Source organism: Phoca vitulina, unplaced genomic scaffold, assembly GCF_004348235.1.
Source record: "Phoca vitulina isolate PV1807 unplaced genomic scaffold, GSC_HSeal_1.0 scaffold19, whole genome shotgun sequence".
NCBI lineage: Eukaryota > Metazoa > Chordata > Mammalia > Carnivora > Phocidae > Phoca > Phoca vitulina.
The window spans coordinates 4,305,404-4,327,597 of NW_022589722.1; the positions used below are offsets into that span (position 1 = coordinate 4,305,404).

At 35.3% G+C, this 22,194-nt stretch overlaps 1 protein-coding gene across 1 annotated transcript; it reads right to left on the reverse strand.

The window, feature by feature from the left end:
• Positions 1–1,360: 1,360 nt before the first annotated feature.
• On the reverse strand, positions 1,361–1,897 carry LOC116640001 (actin-related protein 2/3 complex subunit 3-like). Its single transcript, XM_032416770.1, has one exon. The coding sequence runs from the start codon at positions 1,883–1,885 to the stop codon at positions 1,379–1,381; it is 507 nt and encodes a 168-aa protein (XP_032272661.1). The 5' UTR covers positions 1,886–1,897; the 3' UTR covers positions 1,361–1,378.
• Positions 1,898–22,194: the final 20,297 nt, after the last annotated feature.

Sequence of the window (22,194 nt, forward strand, 5' to 3'; positions counted from 1 at the left end):
TTCTGTCTTGTTCAGATGCCTTCCTTAAAGACAGTGCATTTGTGCATAATTAGCATATTTTGGCCTTAAGCCTTGCACCTAGTAATGCTCTTCAAGTGATTAGGACTATCTGAGAAATGCTATAATCCCCTAGAAATGTACTGTTTGGTTTTTCTCAGTACTGTTATGAAAAAGACTAAGAATGTGTAAACTGGAATTAAGGAACAGTTCCTGCCAGTTAAATGAGCAGAACAAAAGTGTATATGTTCAGTCATGTTTGCTGAACTAAGGACAGCTTGAGATCATTTAATTAAATTGTTTAAATAACACCTTTAAATCCCAAATCTTTTTGTCTTTATTATAAAATGAACATTATGCAATTAACATTTGTTCTCAGTCTATTTTTCCTTTAAAATGATGAAAAAGTGATAGGGGATCACCTTTACATTTTAGTAAATTTACATGATACTAATCTAGCTGCGATTACTCTCTTTTTAATGCTTTATTAAAAAAAAAAAAGTTGGGCCAGACTCTTGAATGAGCGCTTTGGTTTATATCAAGAGAGGAATGATTATGTAACCAAACATATTCAGATACTAAATCTGTACCCCCATCTTATAGAAAGAAGTTACCAGCAGAACCGCCTGGAGAGCCTCCATCTGTGCCTGGACACTCTCTGGTGACAGTTTTATGTTCCCAAGGGTCATTTGGATTACTAATACAGGCATTACTAATACAAGTACTAATACAAGTAGTATTTATGGTTTGTTTTTTTTTTTTATTTGACAGAGAGAGACACAGCGAGAGAGGGAACACAAACAGGGGGAGTTGGGGAGGGAGAAGCAGGCTTCCCGCGGAGCAGGGAGCCCGATGTGGGGCTCGATCCCAGGACCCTGGGACCATGACCTGAGCCGAAGGCAGATGCTTAATGACTGAGCCACCCAGGTGCCCCAGTATTTAAGTTTTAAACAAACAGACAAACAAAAACATTATTTGTGAGTTATCATGTAGACAGCATGATTAAATAATACATTATTGAATAGTTAAATTAAACTTTACACAATCAGTTACAAATAGGCCATATTTTTTTGAGCAAATGATGTTAATGTAATTTTTTTGTTAGAAATTTCTTTATTCTAACTTATTTTTATTAAGCACCAGTTTAATACTGCAGAAAATTTCAAATCACCCATTCTTCCCTCCCCCACCCAAATTCTTGATAAAGAGCTCTTCAAGTGAAGACACGCTCTCTTCTCTCTTCTGTATAAAACTTTATCAAATAAAGGCAAATAACTGTGTACATCTGGCTGTAAAATGCTGCCCACAGCTGTGGAAAGTGTCTGCCCAGGCTCCTTTCACTGTCCAGGTCCCGAAAGACTCTTGTTCATAAACTGTCTCTTCACAAACAAGTCCACCACTTGCTAGGTTTATCATTCTGAGGGTCAAAAACTTTCTCACAAAGTCTCAGTCCAGTCTCTTGTCTCAGCTGCTGTAAGTAGGCCTTCATCACCTCATCTTCCTGTTTGTTTGCAGGTTTGGCATAAATTGCATTAAGTGGAAAACCAGGCTCTCCAGGAATGGGAAAATTAGTGATTCCCAGTGTATACATTTCTTTTTCACCTTGGCTTTTGGAATTGCACTTTTGGAGTTTCCTTAGACACTCAGAAATGTAGAGAGTTACATATATCAAGGTTCTATCAGCTTCATTCTTAATCTCATAGTTTTTGAAGAAGACATTGGCCTTAAAGTAATAGATGGCTTCATCCACAATATCTGTATCTTTTGTCTCTCTAGGGGCAGGTCCTTTGAACTGACTTCTGATAGGCAACAGTGCCATGTTTCCAATGAGTTTGGTGTCAGGGTCCATGAGAGAAGAGTGGTAAGCTGGCATCTTGGCGGCGCCCATGTTGCAAGCTAGACGAGGAGGTTGGGGTTCGAGCGTGGTGCTCGATGTTGATGTAATTTTAAACACCCCAAATCTCCCCTGTTCCCAAGCTATCTATAGTAGTTATCAATCAGTAATGACCAGTCCACCTTAGTTGTATTGTTTCATCAGTCTCTTGTAGTATACATTCTTGAGTAATTCTTTCCATGGGTTAATCCATCACTGTATGTAGACTTTCTGATCCCTATGTCAAACCATATAAACTTATTTTCTCATTCTCCTGAACACACTTATTCCCCCTTCCCTGTATACTCTTTAAAAACTTTCCCTTTTCTTTGTGTCTACCACTTGATTTGGTCTGTATTCCTCTTCTCATGTGTCAGCCACTCATTTTACTGTTGCCTAGCTTTCTGTATTTCTTACTTTGCTTTATGTTTGTGTTGTGAAAAGGGCAAAAAAATGAGTATTGTTCACTTAGGAAATGTTATTTTGGGGAGTAAAGAAGATGGGTATTTTAAAGGATTATTTAGAAGACCATCCATTCTAGTATACAAAATACTTCCTGGCTTCCTCACTCCACCACACCACTTGAAAGTTGGGTAACTACTCCTTATTCACTGTTCAGAGTATTCTGTATCTCTGCGTCTTTCTTTTTCATGGTCTTGACCCTGAGTCTCCACCTACTGTAGCCACTGAACTTCATAGTCATAATCTAGGCTTTATAACTAACCCTCTATCGTCTGAGTTACCAGGATTTAACCTTCCAGTCCCATCTCCCTAGAGTTCTCTTACTTTTATAGCTTACTCCTTAGTGTTCTCGAACTTCAGCATTAATTTCACAAGATCTTACGATTTCCTTTTTCACTATCCATCACTCCCTCATGTAGTTTTAACTCCTCTTCTCCATCATAATTCTGTGGTCCATCATTATAATTACTTCTCTGTACATCCTCAAGTCAAGCAAGAGCCTCTCTTGCTCCATCATGATCTCCTGAAAACCCAACTGCAGTTCAATTAAGCTTTCAGCCGACCCTATACCTGTAACCTCACAGCAGAATGTGACTGAAGAAAGGCACACAGTCAGGGTGACTGGTCTTACTTCACATCCATAGCAGTGAACCTTGGACTAGATCTGTTCCCACATACTCTGCCTTTCCTCCTCTTACTATGAATGAACAATCCCTACTCAGAGATAAGGCTGTCTGTAACTTGTGCATTTGGCTCTCTCCCTTCTCCCCTACTCAAGAACTCTGTTCCAACCATTCTTCCCTCATTCTCTGGCACCATCCATTTTTTTTCCCATCAACTTGATCACTCACGTAAGCATATAAATGAATAGAATTCTTCCTTTTTGTGTGTAGTAAAATTGTACCAAAGAATTGTCTATATTCGTTTTCTTCAATTGCTTTGTTCCCATTGTCCTTGGAACTCTTTCCAACTAGGCTTTTAACCCCATAATTCCATCAAAAGTGCTTTGGTTAAGGATACCAAGGACAGGGATGCCTGGGTGGCTCAGTTGGTTAAGCGTCTGCCTTCGGCTCAGGTCATGATCCCAGTGTGCTGGGATCGAGCCCCGCATCAGGCTCCCTGCTCAGCCAGGAGCCTGTTTCTACTTCTGCCACTCCTTCTGCTTGCGCTCTCAGTCTCTCTCTCAAATAAATAAATAAAATATTTAAAAAAAAAAAAAAGGCTACCAAGAGCATGCATGTTTCCAAAGTTAGTGGTCAATTCTCAGTCTTCATCTTACTTGGGTACTCAGCTGCATTTGACAGAATGGAATCCTAAATCCTACTTGCAACACCTTCTTCAATTAGCTTCTGGGACGGCATAAGCTCCTGGATTTCCTAGCCTCTTCATTTTCTTATTTATCCTGTTTGCCTGAACTTGAAAAGCTGTCATGCCTCAAGGCTCAGTCCTTAGGGGGAAAAATCATTTTTTCCTAGCTAGACTCCCTTAGCGATCTCATTCAGTCTCATAACTTTTAAGACCATCTTTAACACTGATGGCTCCCATTTTTGTATCTTAAATACAGCTCTCTTTCCTTTTTCGTACTGTTCCATCCAACTTCTTATTCAACATCTCCACTTGATAGAGGTACCTAACAGGTACCTTAAGCTTAACCTGTCCAAAACTGAACTATCACTTTTCCCCTAAATTTTGTTCCTTCAAGACTTCCACTTTAGTAAAAGGTAGTTTCATTCTTCCAATTGCCCATACCCAAAATATTTGTCAAAACATAATTTTTTTAAGAGGAACATGACATACAAATATAAAGTGAGAACTTGCCAAAAATTTATTAGCTCATGTATGTTGGAAATGGCAGGGTGGTAAAGCTGATACAACAAGAATAAAAAACTCAGCAGAGAACTGATGCAAAGGAGAAGCAGAAATTATATAGTCAGTCAGGAAAGCAAGACAAATAAGTTTGCTAAGCTGGAAACAAGAGTGGTTAATAATCTTCAAGACAATAAATCTGTTGAGGTTATCTTCTCTACTAGGTAGAAAATACTTGCATCTTCATTGGACAAAAGTTTACAAGTGAACATACAACTTCAGAGTAGTGAAGTTATTTCAAAATAATAAATAGTACGTCAACATTGGTGCATGCCCTAGAGCATAAAGTCATCTCTGTCAGGGCCTGTGAAGCAATGGTCTAATATGTAAGGACACACAGTCATCCCTTTGTCTTATTTGAAGTTTTAGATAATGTTTCTTAATGCCTTTAGCCATCCATGATTTCTTATTTTTACACTGTACATCATCAAATCTTGTTGACTCCAACTTCTATAATCAGAATCTAATCACTCCTCGCTATCTTTACTGCTGTCAATCTGGTCTGAACCACCATTATTTCTTGCTTAGATTGTTGACATTCTTCCTGAATGGTTTCCCTTATACTTTCAAAATCTAGTTTCAATAAAGCAAACAGAGTGATCCTAAAGTAAAAGTTAGGATCATAACACTTCTCTTGTTAAAATCTGAGTTTACATCTTACTCCCCACCCCCTTCCCTAAATAATAAAAAAAAAGTCTTTCCAGTGGCCTGTAACACCTTCCATGATCTGTACCTCTCTCCAAGATTATTATCTCTCTGAGATTGTCTCCTACAACACTCTGGTCACTTACAATGTTCAGCCTCAAGGGCTGTCTTGCTGTTTTATTCAGCACCCTTAACATGCTTCTGTCTCAAGCCTTTTTGGACTTGTTCTTTATGCTTGGAATATTCTTCTCCCAGATACTCTCCCGGCTCACTCTCCACCTCCACTAGGTCTTGCTCAAATATCACCTTCTGAGTGAGGCCTTCCCTGACTACCCTATTAAAATCCCAACTCATTCCCCCACATTTCTGCCCCTGGCATTCCATTACACTTTTTCTGCTTTGTTTTTCTCTATAATACATATTACCTTATGACATATATATTATTTATTGAAGGCAAATATTTTTGTTTTGTTAATCAACTTGTCCCAAAAGCCTAGAATAGCACCTGACACATGGAAGTTATTCCAATATTTTTGAATGAGTAAATGAGTGGATAGAGTATTAATTTTCCATCTATTCCTAGTACCATTTATTTTTTTCTTTCTGGATGGTCCATGTTAACTTTAAAATGAAGCTGTTACTTATTTCTGATTTCCATCCTAATCAGATTAAGACCAGTTACTGTCTACATTCAAGACACTGGGTTGGTCCTATGGGGGACACAAGGAAAATCAGACACAAGGATTTGCAATCTAATTAGGGATATAAGACTAGCAGATGAAAAGTTAAATGCTAAGAAAAGATATAAGTAATGTTTCAAACCAAAAAAATTGGCGAAATGTTAGGAAGCAGAAATATTTAATTACTAAAATAGTTTGCTTTCGATAAAATAAAAAAAAATAAATAAAATAGTTTGCTTTCTAAGCCTAATGCTTACACATTATAAAATGAAAAATTTATGGACAGTAAGGGATTTTCCAAAATAAAAGAAAGGAACTTAAATATACAAAATAATTAAGAAACTTCTAAGAGGTTACTAAATGGCACTGTTTTTGTAAAACAAAACAAAACAAAACAAAAAACTAAGAAATTTATTGTGAGATGCAAATGTAAAGGAAAAAAAATTGTGTTTCATGCTCTTGAGCATGAAGACCTTGCATGAAGACTTGTTTGGGGTAGAAGGCGCCCCATTTGTTCATGTTCTCCCTTTCTCTTGTTCAGGATTTGTCTTTGTACTGAATTCCACATTCTGCTTATATTTCAAGTTCTCTCCTTCCTGTCTGGCCTTTCCCTACACACACACACACACACACACACACACACACACCCTCCTGATTGTGTTTAGTGGAACGACCAGTTCTTCTGTAGGTCTGATCATAGAACTAGAAGCTTATTTACTAAGGTGTGTTTTGGTTTTGAACCAAGGCCTCCCCCTCTGGTTTACCATTTTTGGTTCCCCAATCCTGTCACAAAAAGAAATTTTTAAAAATATATTCAGACTGTCCCTCTAGCCATAATCTAAGCATCTCAAAACCATATCTAGATAAGTTAGATCTCAATATAACTAGTGCCGCTCTGAAAAGAATGTGCTTTGCTTAAGGAAAATGTTTATATTTCATTCCCTGGCTCCTTCCAAAAAAGGTTTCAAGCTACTTAGGTAAATGGCGAACAATGAAAGCAGCTTTATCAGCACAGCTTGTTTAATTTCTTTTGGAAGAACATTGCTAACCTTTCTGCAGTATTTTAGTTGATACTATAGGGAAAAAATGCCATTTGTACTGAGAAGCTACCAAATATAGCTGAAGTCAGAGATAAATATAATGTACTTATTCAGGTTGTGTCCTCCTCACATTTTGAAATTCCCTGCCCTTAGGGCAGGCACCAAGCTGTCTACGTTTGATGCAATACTAACTTTATCAGTAATGTTAAATAAATAGGAAATAATGAATCCTTAGATTGACTGTGGCAGTTAAAAGACATGTTCTCTGTCAAAGTGATCATAAGCAACAAGTTCAGACAAACTTCTTTTTTGAATAACCAAATCTTTAGTATTTGTTTGCACAATAGACCTTGGTCTTTACATATAGTCAGCAAAAGATTGGACTTAAGTATTATATATTCAGGGTGCTTAACATTTGCTCATTATTTCTATGTTATAGAACTTCCCTTTATAAATGTAGGTCAAATGAAAATCATATCTCCTTTGCTTTCTCTAAAGTCATTCTTAATTTCTTTTTCTTTCTGTCTGTGCTATTTCTGCTTCCCTTGATGCTTAATGTTCCGAAGTAGTTGAAGAATGTCAAAAATATATTGCCCTAGATATGTACATTGCTAGCTATTATTATGCCCTGTCATCACAGTTCTTTCAATTCTAGGAAGAAATCTGATATAAATCTTGAGAATATTTCTTTAATATTAGGGCCAAATAAGTCCCATATGCTAATAACAATAATGGATTAATTTTTATTACTAATGTTGTTTTTCAAAAGTGTTAAATTTTTGTCTTAGGAAATTTATTCCTTTACAAGTCTAATGAAGGTTTTGAACCTTCTTTGTAATGCTGATTTCTGAAGTCATCATCACAGCTTTGTTTATAACCTATGCCATTAATAATATTATTAGACCAGAAATTAGTAACAATAATAATCACAACAAACTTTTATTAGGCATTTGCTGTACACTAAGCTCTGCTACATCTTTATGTTCATATGTCATTTAATCATTGGGAAGCACTAACATTAAATTCTTAATAGATAAGAAAGATGCAGTTTGGAAAGATCATTAAATTTGCTCTAGGTAATACAGTGAAAGTAGGTCATGCTGCTAATAAAAGTGGGAGAATAGGGAAACGAACATAAATCTGTCCCTGAACAAAGAACTTTGTTGTATGATCTCATTTATTCTTCTTTTACATATCACAGAAGATAAGTGTGATATTATACCAACTGTACAGATGAAGAAACTGAGATAGTTAATACTTTACTCAAGATTGCACAGCCACTGAGTAGCTAACTCTGTATTTATTGAATGACTCAGTCAACAAATACTTTTTGAATAGCTACTATGCCTGGCATTGTACTAGGCTCTGGGTTTATGAAGATGACAAAAACACATTCCCTGTCCTGGCAGGGATTTATTGCCTAAGGAGAATCAAAATAAACACTTTTAGTGCTTAATAGAGGAGATATCCACAGGGCCCTATGAAAGCCCACTGGAGAGCAGTACTCTAATTCAGACCGAGTAAGATGGCAGCTGGTAAGAAGAAATGCTGCTTACCAAAAGATGTAAGTAATGTTTCAAACCAAAAAATAGATGAAATGTTAGGAAGCAGAAGTACTTAATTGCTAAAATTGTTTGCTTTCTGAGCCTAATGCTTAGACATTGAAAAATGAAAAATTTATGGACAGTAAGGTATTTTCCAAAATAAAAGAAAGGAACTCAAATATACAAAATAATTAAGAAACTTCCAAGAGGTTACTAAATGACATTGTTTTTTGTAAAAACAAACAAAGAAACTCATTGTGATATGCAAATGTAAAGAAAAAAAGTTGTGTTTCATGCTCTTGAGCATGAAGACCTTGCATGAAGACCTTCCAAAGTGAAGGATGAGTAAGAAGCAGTGAGATGAAGGGAGGGAAGAGAGGAAGGATGTTCTGGGGAGAGGGACAAAAAAGCATGCTCAAAGTCTAAGATGAAAGAAGGTTTGACAATTTCAAGGAGTCACAGATGGGGCCAGCAGAATTAAATGAGAAGGAGACAGTAGGGAGAGGTGAGGCGAGGGAAGTAGCAGGCACGAGGCTGTGGAGCTCCTGGGATGCTATCCTAAGCTGCTGGACTGTTTATTCTGAAGGCAATAGCTACAAAATTAACAGATCAGATCAGAAAGATCTGGCAGATGTGGAGGTGAAGGTAGGAAGAGAAATAAAGCATGAAGCCACTGTGGTAGATGTTACAAAATGATACAGCTTAAACTAGATCATTGACTGCAGGAATTGAAGAGTGGGGTTGGGGGAGGTGCAAAGATAGTGAAGTAATAGAACTGACAATATTTGTTAAATGACAGGTTGAGGAGCCTGAGAGAAAAGGAGGATTTTAAGATGACTTCCAAGTTTCTGGGAGCTTTCTGTGTTTCCTAGGTTTTGTGTAAAGAACATGTCTGTGTGATATGACTAAATCAGCTGCAGATGCTCTTTGACTAGCCTATTCACCATTAAAATTTTACGTGATTAACTGTGGAGTTTTGTTTTGTTTTGTTTACTCTGAATTATATTCATTATACAGCTAGAGTAGTTCAGATGCCAAACAAACTGTTCCAATGTCTAAACTAAATGAATTAGCCAAGAGATGATTCCTTAATTCTTGTCACTAAAATTTCCACTTACTTTTTTTTGAAATTGCAAAGTTGATGGATAGGTATGTCCTGCACATCCTTGACTACTTAGTGATAGAGCATCATACATTCATACAGTAAAGGTGGAAAGAAAAAAAATTAATATGTTGATCAAAAGGAGCATTTGAAAACTGCTAATTCAGTTAATATTTTTTTTTTCCTTACTCAAGTCCTCTGCCTATGCATTCTGAAGTGATGATTACATAATCTGGGAATAAAAAAAAAAAAAAATGAGTCTGTTTTTCCAAATCATGGATTTGTTTGGAGAATGAAGGAGGGAGACTTGGAATCCCACAAAAGTACTCTATTCGTTCCCAAACACTATCCCAGATCTGAGAATTCTCTGGGAATCTCGGAGTTGGTCCCGATATGATGTGTTCTGGACTAGTGTAGAAGTACCTGTCCTGCTTAGAGGTATAGAGAAAGGAGATTTCAGCGTGCAGGTATTAGTGTTCAGTGTACTAGGTTTCTGAGAATTATTCAATAGTCAGCCCCTTCTAAGAATCCAAAGCCAGTAAAACTCCAGAAGGTAGATGTCCAGCCTTTTGTATAGAACTGTGGTGGGTGGTGGTGGTGGGGGGGGCAGTTTTAAGTTGCCCATCTCAACACAGAACAGGTGGCAGGGCAGGACAAATGAGAAAAAAGGTTGAAAGTTAACCCTCAAATCTTTTATCTCTATGGTTAAAGAAGAAATCCAATGAGTGGAGCAAGAAAGGGGCTTAAAGATGAGAGCCGGCATGCCTGCTGATGATCCCAGAGACACAGGGAAGGGGATTTGTAGCAGAGAATGAATGAGTCGAAGTTGGCCAAAGCTGGGCAATGATGATGGTTATTCTCGGGCTTTGTCTGAGCCAATGGAAGAATCAAGTAACCAGAGCCATGTCCACTGGCAGAGAAAGAACCATGAGCCAGGTGCCTCTCTGCTACAGCCAGAGTCTATATAAGCCCCTCACTGTCACCTCAGAAACCTCAAATCCTCATCGACTAAAAATAAAAGGTGAGGGGGAGAGTTCTAAGCAGCATCCTGAAGTGACCGAGCTGTTTCCCAGAAGAAATCCAGTTTAAAACCCAGAAGTGACTGCGTCGTCTTGTCCTAAAGGAATCCAAGTTTGCACTATCAAATAGAATTAAGGCTCAAGACCTAAGGGTGTTATAGAAAGTGTGGTTATATGAGGGTGGACTGTTCTGAGTATGATTGCAAAATTACTATCAGGGTATGGGCTGCTGGTCAGAAGTTGATGATTCAGGGCTCATGCATTGTACAGAGTAGTGGAAAGAGTATAGACTTTAAAATAGACAGGTGTGATTCCTCCACTTGAAGATCTTGGGAAAAGTATTTTATTTCACGGAGCTTTAGTATCCCACCACACCCCCCAGTAAAGTGGGTCTAAAAAAGAAAAATAAACATGTTTTTGTAAAAATGTATGCTTTACCACACCAGAGAATCAGGCTGTTGCTCGACAGTGGAAAAAACACCAGACTGTAAGTAAGATGCCCTTGGCCTGTGTCATAGCTCTGCTGCATATTCAACAAGTGACTTTGTCTCCTTTTTATAAGATTATGAGAAGAATTAGATAGGATGGAAATTATCTCTTTCTTCAAAGTTTGAGGGAACTCATGAATATGAGCCCTGGCTCCAATGTGGGTAAATCTTTAATATTTTTTCCTATATGAATGATCTATGTAGGCTTTATAATCCATTATTCAATTCTGATAATTTATATTTCCTGAGAAAAGCATCCATTTCACTGAGATTTTAAATTTATTTGTAAGCATATGTAGACAATATTTTCTGAAACATTTTAAATTTCCTCTTCATCTATTTTCATATTTCCTTTCCTATTTTTAGATTTGTTGTTTTTCTACATTAGATTTCTGAGTGTTTGGTCAATTTTATTGCTTTCATTTCAAAAGGCCAGCTGTGTTTTCTTTAAGTCCTCTTTATTACTGTTTTTTTTTTATTTTGTTTTTTGTGTTAATTATTTCCTTCTGCTTGCTTTTCTTGGGCCTTTAAATTTCTCTTTTAAAATTCTTGATTGGACATTATTTTGAATATGTTCCCTCTATTCCATTATGTGTAAGATCCTGATAAAGATTGTCATTTTTTTTTTTTTTTTTTTAATGTTGGTAGAATTCACCAGTGGCACCATGTGGTCTTGGCCTTTTCTGTGCTGGGAGATTTTTGATTCCTAATTCAACTTGTATTCTTGTTATTGGTTTAAGAATATTGCCTATTTCTTGCATTCCAGATCCATGATTCAATCGTGGTAATTTGTGCATTTTTAGGAATTATCTGGTTTTCTTTCTAAGTTACCTGATTTGTTAGTCTATAATTGCTTATAGTAATCTGTTACCACATTATGTATTTCTTTGGTTATCTATTGTATTGTTTTCCATTTCTCATTTTGGTTTTTGACACTTCTCCCTTTTTTTTCTTAGTTAATGTAGTTAAAGCATTGCCAATTTTGTTTATTTTTTTGGAAAAAGTGGTCATTACTTTCAATGTTATGTTATTGTTTATTCTGGTCTCTATTTTATTTATTTCTGATTTTCCTTTGTTATTTCCTTCCTCTATTAAATTTCACTAAGGTTCTTCTTTTTCTAGTTCCTTGTGGTGTAATGTTAAGTTGTTTATTTGAACTTTTTTTTCTTAGTACAAGGATTTATAGCATAAATTTCACTCTAACATCTGCTTTTGCTGCATCCCATAGGTTTTGGAATATTGTGTTTTCTTTTTCTTTTGTTTTGAGACATATTTTGATTTGTCGTTTGATTTCTTATTTGACCCATTGTTTGCACAGTAGTGTATTGTTTAATATTTATGTATTAAATATTTAATATTTACATTATGGATTTTTCCAGCTTTGTTTTCTTGTTGATCTTTAGTTTTGTACCATTGTGGTTGGAATATATGCTTTTCTTAAATTTCACTTTTCTTAAATTTATAATATTTGTTATGTCTCTTTTTATGTGATTTAACCAGGGGATTGTTCTGTGTGTACTTGAAGAAAATGTGTACTCTATTTCTCTTGGATGGAATGTTTTATATATATCTTTTGAACCAAGTATTCTTCAAGTAAAAAATGTTCCAGTTGAAAAAAAAACCAAAACTTTAACTGAGGGTGCTCTTTTAGAATAAAGCATATCAGAGGGGAAGTGTGGGAGAGGAATGTGAAATAGGTGAAGGGGATTAAGAGTACACTTATCATGATGAGCACTGAGTGATGATGTATGAAAGTAGTGAATCACTATATTGGACACCCGAAACTAATGTAACACTGTATGTTAAGTATACTGGAATTAAAATTAAAAACTTAATTAAAAACATTAAAAATAAAATTCTCAAATTGGACATGATTTTCATTTATTTTTCTCTATTTTAAAATAATAAACATTTAAGAATGTAAATTATTAATGAGTACTATTTTTTTCATTTACTTTATTAATAAAGTATTTAAGGCCATGAAATTAATTATAGTTTATCATGTTTAGATTTGATATGTGGCATTTTCAACTTTATTATTTTCAAAATAGTTTGTTGACACAGTATTTTGAGCTTTTAATTCTCTAAGCAATTTGATTTAAAGAATATTATAGTAATATGTAAAATTTCTATTTTATAAGATTATATAACCTTTTGCTATGAGGTATTTGGTCAATGCTTATAATTGTTCCATTGACATTTGAGATACAGGTGTATTTTTTGTTGCTAAAACAACATAATGTTTGAAAATATAACTAGTAATTTTTTTTAAAAGTAATAGAGCTATTTGTTATGTTCTGACATATCTCTTACTTTTTACAGACTGACAATGGATTGTTAAAATCTTGTACTATAGTCATTATATCTATTCCTCTTTTATATTTCTAGTTGTGTTTTTCTTGATGTTTTTGATGCTGTATTATTCATCTGTAACAGTGTATCTATTTTGCTTTGAGTTTAGATGTTGCCTTTTATCAATCAAAAATGACCTTACTTTAATACTTTTTATCATATGTTTGACTTTGGCTAACGTTAAAATTGCTTTATTTTTTGCTTTATTTGGAGAGCTTAATTCTTTACTGCTGTATTTCTTTGCATATTTATGATCATCTTTATAGATTACACCAGGAGTGTTTTTCTCCTTGCACAGTCTAACCCATTATTCAGTAAGGAATGAAAATGCTCCCTTGAGTGCAGGGTTATTAAATATTTCCCCTGATTTTCACATGCTGTGTTATTAAACGTGCAATATCTGAATATATCTAGACCTTCATCCCAATTTCAGCACTTTTCCAACTGTTTTCCTTTCAACAGCCTATTTCTTTCTGATTTTGATTAATTATAAGATTGATGTGGGGGGATTGTTAAATTAAAACCACTTATTAGTAGAAGGCCTTAGGTTCTTCAACTATTTTCTTCACAGGCTTGAAATAAAATAGGCTTGATGACAAGAATTCTTGCTGTTTTCTTTTCATCTATGTATGAAAAATGATCATTTTGCAAGCTAAAGAACATTTAGTCCTTTGAAACAAAACTAAGTAAGAGTCCATGAAAGGCGAGAGGTGCCCTACACAAACAAGAGGATTAGAATGGGAGTTAACTGCTCTTTCTACCCCATCTGCTTTCCAAATGTGGATCACTCCTTCAGATCTGCATAAAATAGAAAAAGTGGGCAAAGTCACAGGCTCATTCTTGTTCGGAAAACCTTTATTACACTTGTCAGCCAAAGCTGCAATCATGCTGACCATTGAAAGAGACTATTTTCCTTATTCACAGCTTGTGATTACCCAGGTAGATTTCTTCTAAAATTTGAGATCAACAGTAATGTAATTTCTGAGTTCCAAATCAATAGCTTCCTTTCTGTCTTTCCTTTTCCAACTAAATTGGGAGAAAAATGATACAGATCTTCTCTAACGAATTTATTTATGGAAGATTTTCTTCTCTATATATACTATATGCTTTGGTTTAATTCCTAATGGATTTTGTATTCACTGTAAGAACCTTTCTCAAATGAGGTGGAGGTTAAAGTTCTCTAACATGAAGACAAGTAAGCATTGACTCATTCTAATATTTCATCTCTTTGCAGTTTATAGATCTTTATTTTTGACCTTTAGTCTCTCTTGCCAGACTGTCTCACCCAGAAGACAATTAAAGAGGAATGATTTTCCTAAGCAGTCACAAAGGACATAATTTTTTAAAAGAAACTATCCACAATTTTTAAATGGTTAACTTTTTTGTATTTGATTGGTTAAAAAATCACCCTTTTAGATCCTTGTCCCAAGATCTGTTTCTTTGTCTTCAGCTTTTTTTATTGGTTACTTTTTAAAAAAAAAAAAATTGAAGTACAATTGACATATAACATTATATTAGTTTCGGGTGTATAATATAATGATTCAATATTTGTATACATGCCAAAATGATCACTGCAACATGTCTAGTTACCATCTGTCACTACACATACTTACAAATTTTTTCTTGTAATTTCTTTCAAGATCTACTCTCTTAATAACTTGCAAATATGTGATACAGTATTATTGACTATAGTCACTGTGCTGTACATTACATCCCCATGACTTATTTATTTTATGATTGGAAGTTTGTACCCTTTGCTCTCCTTCTCCAATGTTGGCCACCTCCCAACTCCCCTCCCCTCTGACAACCACCAATCTGTTCTTTGTATCTATGAGCTTTATTTTGTTTGTTCATTTGTTTTGTGTTTCAGATTCCACATATAAGTAACATCACATGGTATTTCTTTTTCTCTGTCTGACTTATTTCACTTAGTATAAAACACTTAAGGTCCATTATTGCTGTCCCAAATGGCAAGATAGTATTCTTTGTGTGTGTGTGTGTGTGTGTGTGATGTATAGTTGATACATGATGTTACATTAGTTTCAGGTGTATAATACAGTGATTCAATAAGTCTATAAATTATGCTGTGCTGGGGCACCTGGGGGGCTCAGTCTGTTAAGCATCCAACTCTTAATTTTGGCTCAGATCATGATCTCAGGGTTGTGAGATCGAGCCCTGTGTTGGGCCCTACACTCAGTGGGGAGTCTGCTTGACTCTGTCTCTCTCTCTCTCTCTCTCTGTCCCCCTCAACTCTCTCTCTCTCTAAAAAAAAAATTATGCTATGCTCACCACAAGTATAGCTACCATTTGTCACCCTACAATGCTATTATAATAACCATTGACTATATTCCCTATGCTGTGCCTTTTATCCCTGTGATTTATTTATTCCATAATTGGAATTTTCCTCTTCTTCACCTGTTTTGATACCACGACAACCCTTACCTCTCTGGTAACCATCAGTTTGTTCTTGTATTTATGGGTCTGTTTCTGCTTTTTACTTGTTTGTTCATTTGTTTTTTGTTCTAGATTCCACATATAAATGAAATCATATGGTATTTGTCTTTCTTTGTTTGACTTATTTCACTTAGCATAATACCCTCTAGGTCTGTCTATGTTGTTGCAAATGGCAAGACCTCATTCTTTTTATGACTGAGTAATATTCCATTGTGTTTATATACCCATTTTCTTTATCCAGTCATCTATTGATGGACATTTTCGTTGCTTCCATATCTTGGCTAAATTTTGGGGGAAACTTCGTGCTGTTTTCTGTGGCTGTGACCAATTTACATTCCTACTAGTGATGCATGAGGTTTCCTTTTTCTCCATATCCTTGCTAACACTTGCTATTTCTTTTTTTTTTTTTTTCTTTTCTTAACAAAACAAATCCTAACAGGAATGAGGTCATATCTCATTATGATTTTGACTTGTATTTTCCTGGTGATTAGTGATTTTGAATATCTTTTCATGTGCTTGTTGGCCTCTGTATGTCTTCTTTGGAAAAATGTCTGTTCAGAATCTCTGCCCATTTTTAAATAAGATTTTTGTTGTTGTTGTTATTGAGTTTGTGAGTACTTTATATAGTTTAGATATTAACCACTTATTGGATATATGATTTGAAAATATTTTCTCCCATTCAGTAGGTAGGCTTTCATTTGATTGCTGGTTTCCTTTGCTGTGCAGAAGCTTTTTACTTTGGTGTACAAATGGTCCCCGACCTACGATGGTTCAACTTACAAATTTTCAACTTTACAATAGTGTGAAAACAATACCACATTCAGTAGAAACTGTACTTCAGATTTTGAGTTTTGATCTTATCCCAGGCTATTGATATGAAGTATGATACTCTCTCAGGATGCTGATAGTGAGCCTTAGCTCCCGGTCAGTCAGGTGAATCACAAGGGTAATCATCTAGTACACTTACAGTGATTCTGTATCCGTACATGCGTTCTGTTTTTCACAATATTCAATAAATTCCATGAGATATTTGATACTTTATTATAAACTAGGCTTTGTGTTAATGATTTTTCCCAACTGTAGGCTAATATAAATGTTTTGAGCATGTTTAATTAGGCTAGGCTGAGCTATGATGTTCACTAGATTAGGTATATTAAATGCATTTTTAACTTGCAATGTTTCAGTTGATTATGGTTTTATCAGGGCATAAACCCATTGTAAGTGAAAGAAGATCTGTGGTCCCATTTGTTTATTTTTGCTTTTGTGTCCTTGCCTTTGGAATCAGGTCCAAAAAATCATTGCCAAGACTAATACTAAGAAACTTACCACCTATGTTTGTTTTCTAGGAGTTTAAATTTCTCTGGTCTTTCATTCAGGTCTTTTTTTTTGAATTAATTTTTGTGTACAGTGTAAGGTAGTGGTCAAGTTTCATTATTTTGCATGTGACTGTCCAGTTTTCTCAGCACCACTTATTGAAGAGACTGTCCTTTCCTCATTGTATATTATTGTCTCCTGGTTACATTTTCTTATATTTTAGTAACTTCTAATTACTTCCAGTTGATTGTTTCTTAAGAAGCTGTCAGAGCTGAACAATGGATAAGGGAAAATATTCTTATCATTAGCAAAGCTCTTTCTGTACACAGGGGCCACAGAATGTTAGGGTGGGCTTCAAAGAATACACAGATCACACATATAATGAGATAGTGGCAAGCAAATAATTAATTAAAAGCCATAACAACATTATAATGAACATTAAAAACATACATCTAAAAACATTTCAAAGACCTGGAGAACATACCAGCTCAGAGAGAATACTAACACAGAGATACTGTGCTTGTTACATAAGTGATAAAAGTTTGTCTTTATCTGGTTTGTTGACTATTGATATTTACTTGCCTCAAATTGCTTACTCACTAGGAATATAGTGTTAATTAGGCCAAAGTTACAGGTTTAATTCCAATGTGAGTTGTTTAGACAGAGTGATGTATTGGGTCAGGCAGAGGACTAGGCATCTTTCCAAAGGCATCGCTTTCCAGTACCATGACTGTATTTATTAGGCAATTGACTGGAGAAACCTGTTAAACTTTTTGAGCCTCAGATTCCTCATCTGTAACATAGGGATAGTAGTCTCTTGCCTTTCAGTCTCAAAGGAGTATGACATAGCAGGGAGATAATGTAGTTGAATATTCTCTTTACAACTGAATAATGTGACACAAGTACAGGTTCTAAATTAGTGCTATTCTAGTCATATATTACAATCTCCATTGTCTTACAAACCATGCCTCTAATGTGCAGGGATGGCCAATCATTTCCATTTTCTAGACTGCCCTATTTTCAGTAGTGAAAATCCCATGTTCCTGGGAAACCCCACTATTCTGGGAAAACTGAACCATTATTCACCCTATAATATGTAGGAGTCTGTACTTTATAGGATATAACTAATTCTCAGTTCAGTTGTGGTTTCCATCTTAAATAGCATGTTCATTAATTCACTCACTCCTCATAAATTTTAGATCATCCACAATGCAACAGCACTTTTCAAGACAATGAGTATATAATGATAAACCAAACAGATTGGGCTTCTGCCTTCGGAGAAAAGGCCATTCTATTCCGAGAGAGAAATTAAAGCAAGAAAAAGAACAGGCTTCTATGAAAGACAACAGAAAAGAGATCTTTAGACTATCTGAATGAAAGAAAAATTGCTTTTAGATACTACAAAACAAAAATGGAAATTTTTTGAGAATAATTAGAAGCAGAGAATTGATATATGGGGAAAAAGGAGGGATTTTGCTGAGTAAAAAAGTAGTAGTAAACGTTGTTGCAGTGTGGCTGCAAAAAAGATAAAGGTAATGAAGGCAAAGGACACCGTAGTCATGGATCAGTCAGCACTCTGAGAAGAGAGCAAATGAGTCTTGTATAAGAGGAATTATTATAATCAGGTCAAATTATTCCAGTATGTTCTGGGGTGTTTGAAGACATCTGTCTCAGACTTAGAACTGGCAAAACCGATATTCAAAGAAAGAGGAACCTATGTGGTTGTGTTCCCCTTAAGGCTTCCTCCCCAAAGGGACTTCCCTCTGAAGGAACTGAATTCCTCTGTGCTCTTGAGTGCCACCAGCAGGTAATTGAAGAGTAGAATGAACAAAATCAGAGCCTCTAAAATGGTGGATGTCAGCACATGAGTTACTTTATCTAATTTTACTGTTAATCTAATCATATCAATTATTATGATTCAATCAGAGGACTATATCTAATAGGATGGATAATTCTGTTTTAATTTTGCACTTATAAATTGGATGAAATAATGGAATAAATCTTTTTTTTTTTTGATTACTTACTTTGCTGATAGGTGTATAGGGCAGCCCCTTTGAGAGCTTCAGGTCCGCAAATCTCGCTCTTGCCATAGAATTAGGACTTACACGACTATGTTTTTTTGAGGACTTTCCCTCTCTACAATATGCTCTTCTCTAATTTTTAATTTCTTTTTGAAATAAGCATGCATACATTTTTGTACATTTCTGAAAATAGATAATCATATTTTACATTTTTAAATGTTAGATTGGATATTGAGCAATTGATGTGCATGCATTACTATTATAAACAGAAAAAAAATCAAGATTAAAGAGAGAAATTCTTATTATTAGAGAGTAATTTTTTAGATTAAATACATGATTCTCAGTTGTTTTTTTTAAAACATCAGTTACTCCTACCTCTTTTTGTGGACCCCACATTTAGAAAGTCTGGACACTATCAAATAATGAAGTGTTTTTCCATTTTTTATTATTTTCACTTGTATGATTCAGAACTTCTGCCTTGAGATATCTAGAGTTACTTGATAAATTGCTGTAATTCCAGCCAATTACAAGAAACAATCACATGACATGTTACTGGTCAGTAAATGTTAAATTAGGTGTCAGAATAGAAAAGTAGTAAAATTGCTAATAATTTGCTGATGGAAAAAGTGTTATTTTAAGTTTCCTTGAGGTAAGAACCATTGTATTCAAGCAACTATTTTAATTTAAATAATACTTTTATTTCAAATTAATACTATCTCAGAGTCCACAAACTATCAGCAGACAGTTGTATCTTTCTAAGAACTAAAGATACAATGCTACCCACTTATTTTTTCACACTTAGCTATATACTGCTTTGCCATAATTCATGTTTATTTATAGATGTATGTGTGTCTTACCTTCCTAAGAAGGTCCATTTGTTCCTTTGTCCATTTATCCTTTCATCCATCTAGAAATCCTTCAGTAGTAGGCATGGTGTCAGGTACAGAGGAGTCAGAAGAAGATACAGCTATTTCATTAAGGGGCTCAGAGTTTAGAAGAGCTCATGGTTCCTGTAACATAGTAAATTACCTGACAGACACCATGGAAATAAAGGAAAAGCGTTGCAGATATTGGCTTGCATAAAGTTAACATCTTTACATGACATTTTATTTTTTGATTTTTTCTTCTCAGGACTTGTTCCCATAAGTAGTTATGATAAAAATGAGATTAAACTGAACCATTGAGTATCCCCTACTTGAGCCTATTGCGGAGTGGCTCATAGAAAGAAAGGAAGGAAGGAAGGAAGGAAGGAAGGAAGGAAGGAAGGAAGGAAGAAAAAAAAAGGAAGGAAGGAAGGAAGAAAAGGAAGGAAGAAAGAAAGGAAGAGAAAGAAAAAAGTCAGATTTTGGTAAACATTAAACAGATTAGCTTAGTGAGCTACCTCATACTTTAGTAAATAATTGACATTTCTCTTCAGACTTTAAGAAAAATGTCAAAGCTCCTTTTGCAGTTGTAAGAAATCAGTCTTCAGCTGGGGAAGTGCCTTTTTAAAGGAAAACATTGCTTGTATTTGAATGAGGAGGGGGCATCTTTAAGGTAAATCTAATACATTTTGATCAGAGACTTATGCTTTTCCGACCAGACTCATTAACTATGCATTTGGGGCCAGAAGAATGACACAGAGTGCCAGGGCTTACCGGAGGACACAAAAGGAATACCAACTTCCTAGACTCTTAAAGCCATTTGAGTTATCCAATTCCAAGAACAGAAGTAATTTCAGGTCATGGTCAAAACCACAGAAGTGGCATTCTTCCATTTAGCACTCTCCTTACCTCTCTCAACGTTGTGAATTTGGTTCATTTATTTGGTCTTTTATGCCTGCCTAAACTGTTATGTTCAGGGATACATACATGTAAATGTATATAAACTCACAAATAATTACATATTTAAATATATTTAGAAATTTAAATGATATCCTATTCTATAAGCAGATTGCTCCAATTTCCCACCAGTATGACCTGGTCTAGGTCTGGAAATTAATAATAGCTAAAATACTTTTTGCAAGACTTTATGCTTAGTGTGCAACATGGGCTTTTCTCACTTAATCCTCATAACTACTCTGTATAGTTTGAGATATGCTCAAGAAACTAAGACTAGCCCAAGGTTTCAGAAATGTGATAGTGCTATGATTTGAAAACTATTGCCATTCACTTTAGCTGACAATAATCGCAAGACAAAACTTGGTTAGTTTTAGAAATTAAAGATGTGCCTAATCCTTGAGCACTTTGGTACTGTTTTCTTTACATATGCAGAGAATTCATGCTACCCCTTCTGGCTAGACTGCTATTTCCTCTCAATCCTTCACTGGGCAAACTTTCTTGCTAATTTTTCAAGTCACAGCTCAGGATTACTTCTCTGAAGAAGATATCCGTAGCAACAAAAACCTGGCTGATTTCTTTTCTAACACTCTGCCCATAGCTTTTTCTCAAATTCTTTAAACTCTGTTCACAATCGTATGGTCAGCTTCTAATATGGACATGTCATGGAATAAACATTTGTTGAATGAGTAGACTAACGAGTAACCCACGTATCAAATTGTTCTGAATTAGGTTAGAATTATATGTTGGGCATGCAAAATGTTGCAGCAAGGGATGAAAGAGTGAAAATATCCTGAAGAACAAGCATAGCTGATTTATGAGGCATAATAGTTTGAGGAGATCAAACGTAACCATAGGAGAAAATAGTATCTATTTAGAAAGCAGAAACAGCACGAGTGAGACAAACTAAACGTCTAATTGCTGAGAGCGTGGGGAGTAAAACAAGGACAAGGTAACACAAAACTAAACTGGAGAAATTTCCTGGAGCAAACAGTTAATCCCATAATTTCCCTTTCTGAAACACCTAGGTGTTTTGGAACTAATGTTGATCATAGAGTTCAGCTGTGTTCTTAAGCCATGGTGCAGCCACAAGCAGACTGAATATTGTTGTCTTTTTTAAAAGCAGTATGTAAATGACCCTATCAATATGTTAAACATTAGTTCGCCAACTGCTTATTTTTGCAGTCCATTAGAGAAGAAAATTACCCCATTCATAGAATGTTTCATTTCCTTGTCCACAGAGCCGATAGCTAAAGCATAGGTCTTGCTGACATGGCAATTTATTTCAGAACAGTAAGAGGAAAACCACATAGTACATTGTCTAAGTTATTGAATTCTTACAAAATCAAGGTAGAGGTCAGAAGTAGGATGGAATCTTCTACCAATAGATTAGAAAGAAATGCTAGTACGATGCTTACACAATAATGTGATGAGAAGATACCAAACTGGGCTCAGTCTTCCCTGTCTTCCTACCTTGGCCTCACTCTGTTGTGAGGATAGTGGGCAAAATGGTGTCTCCA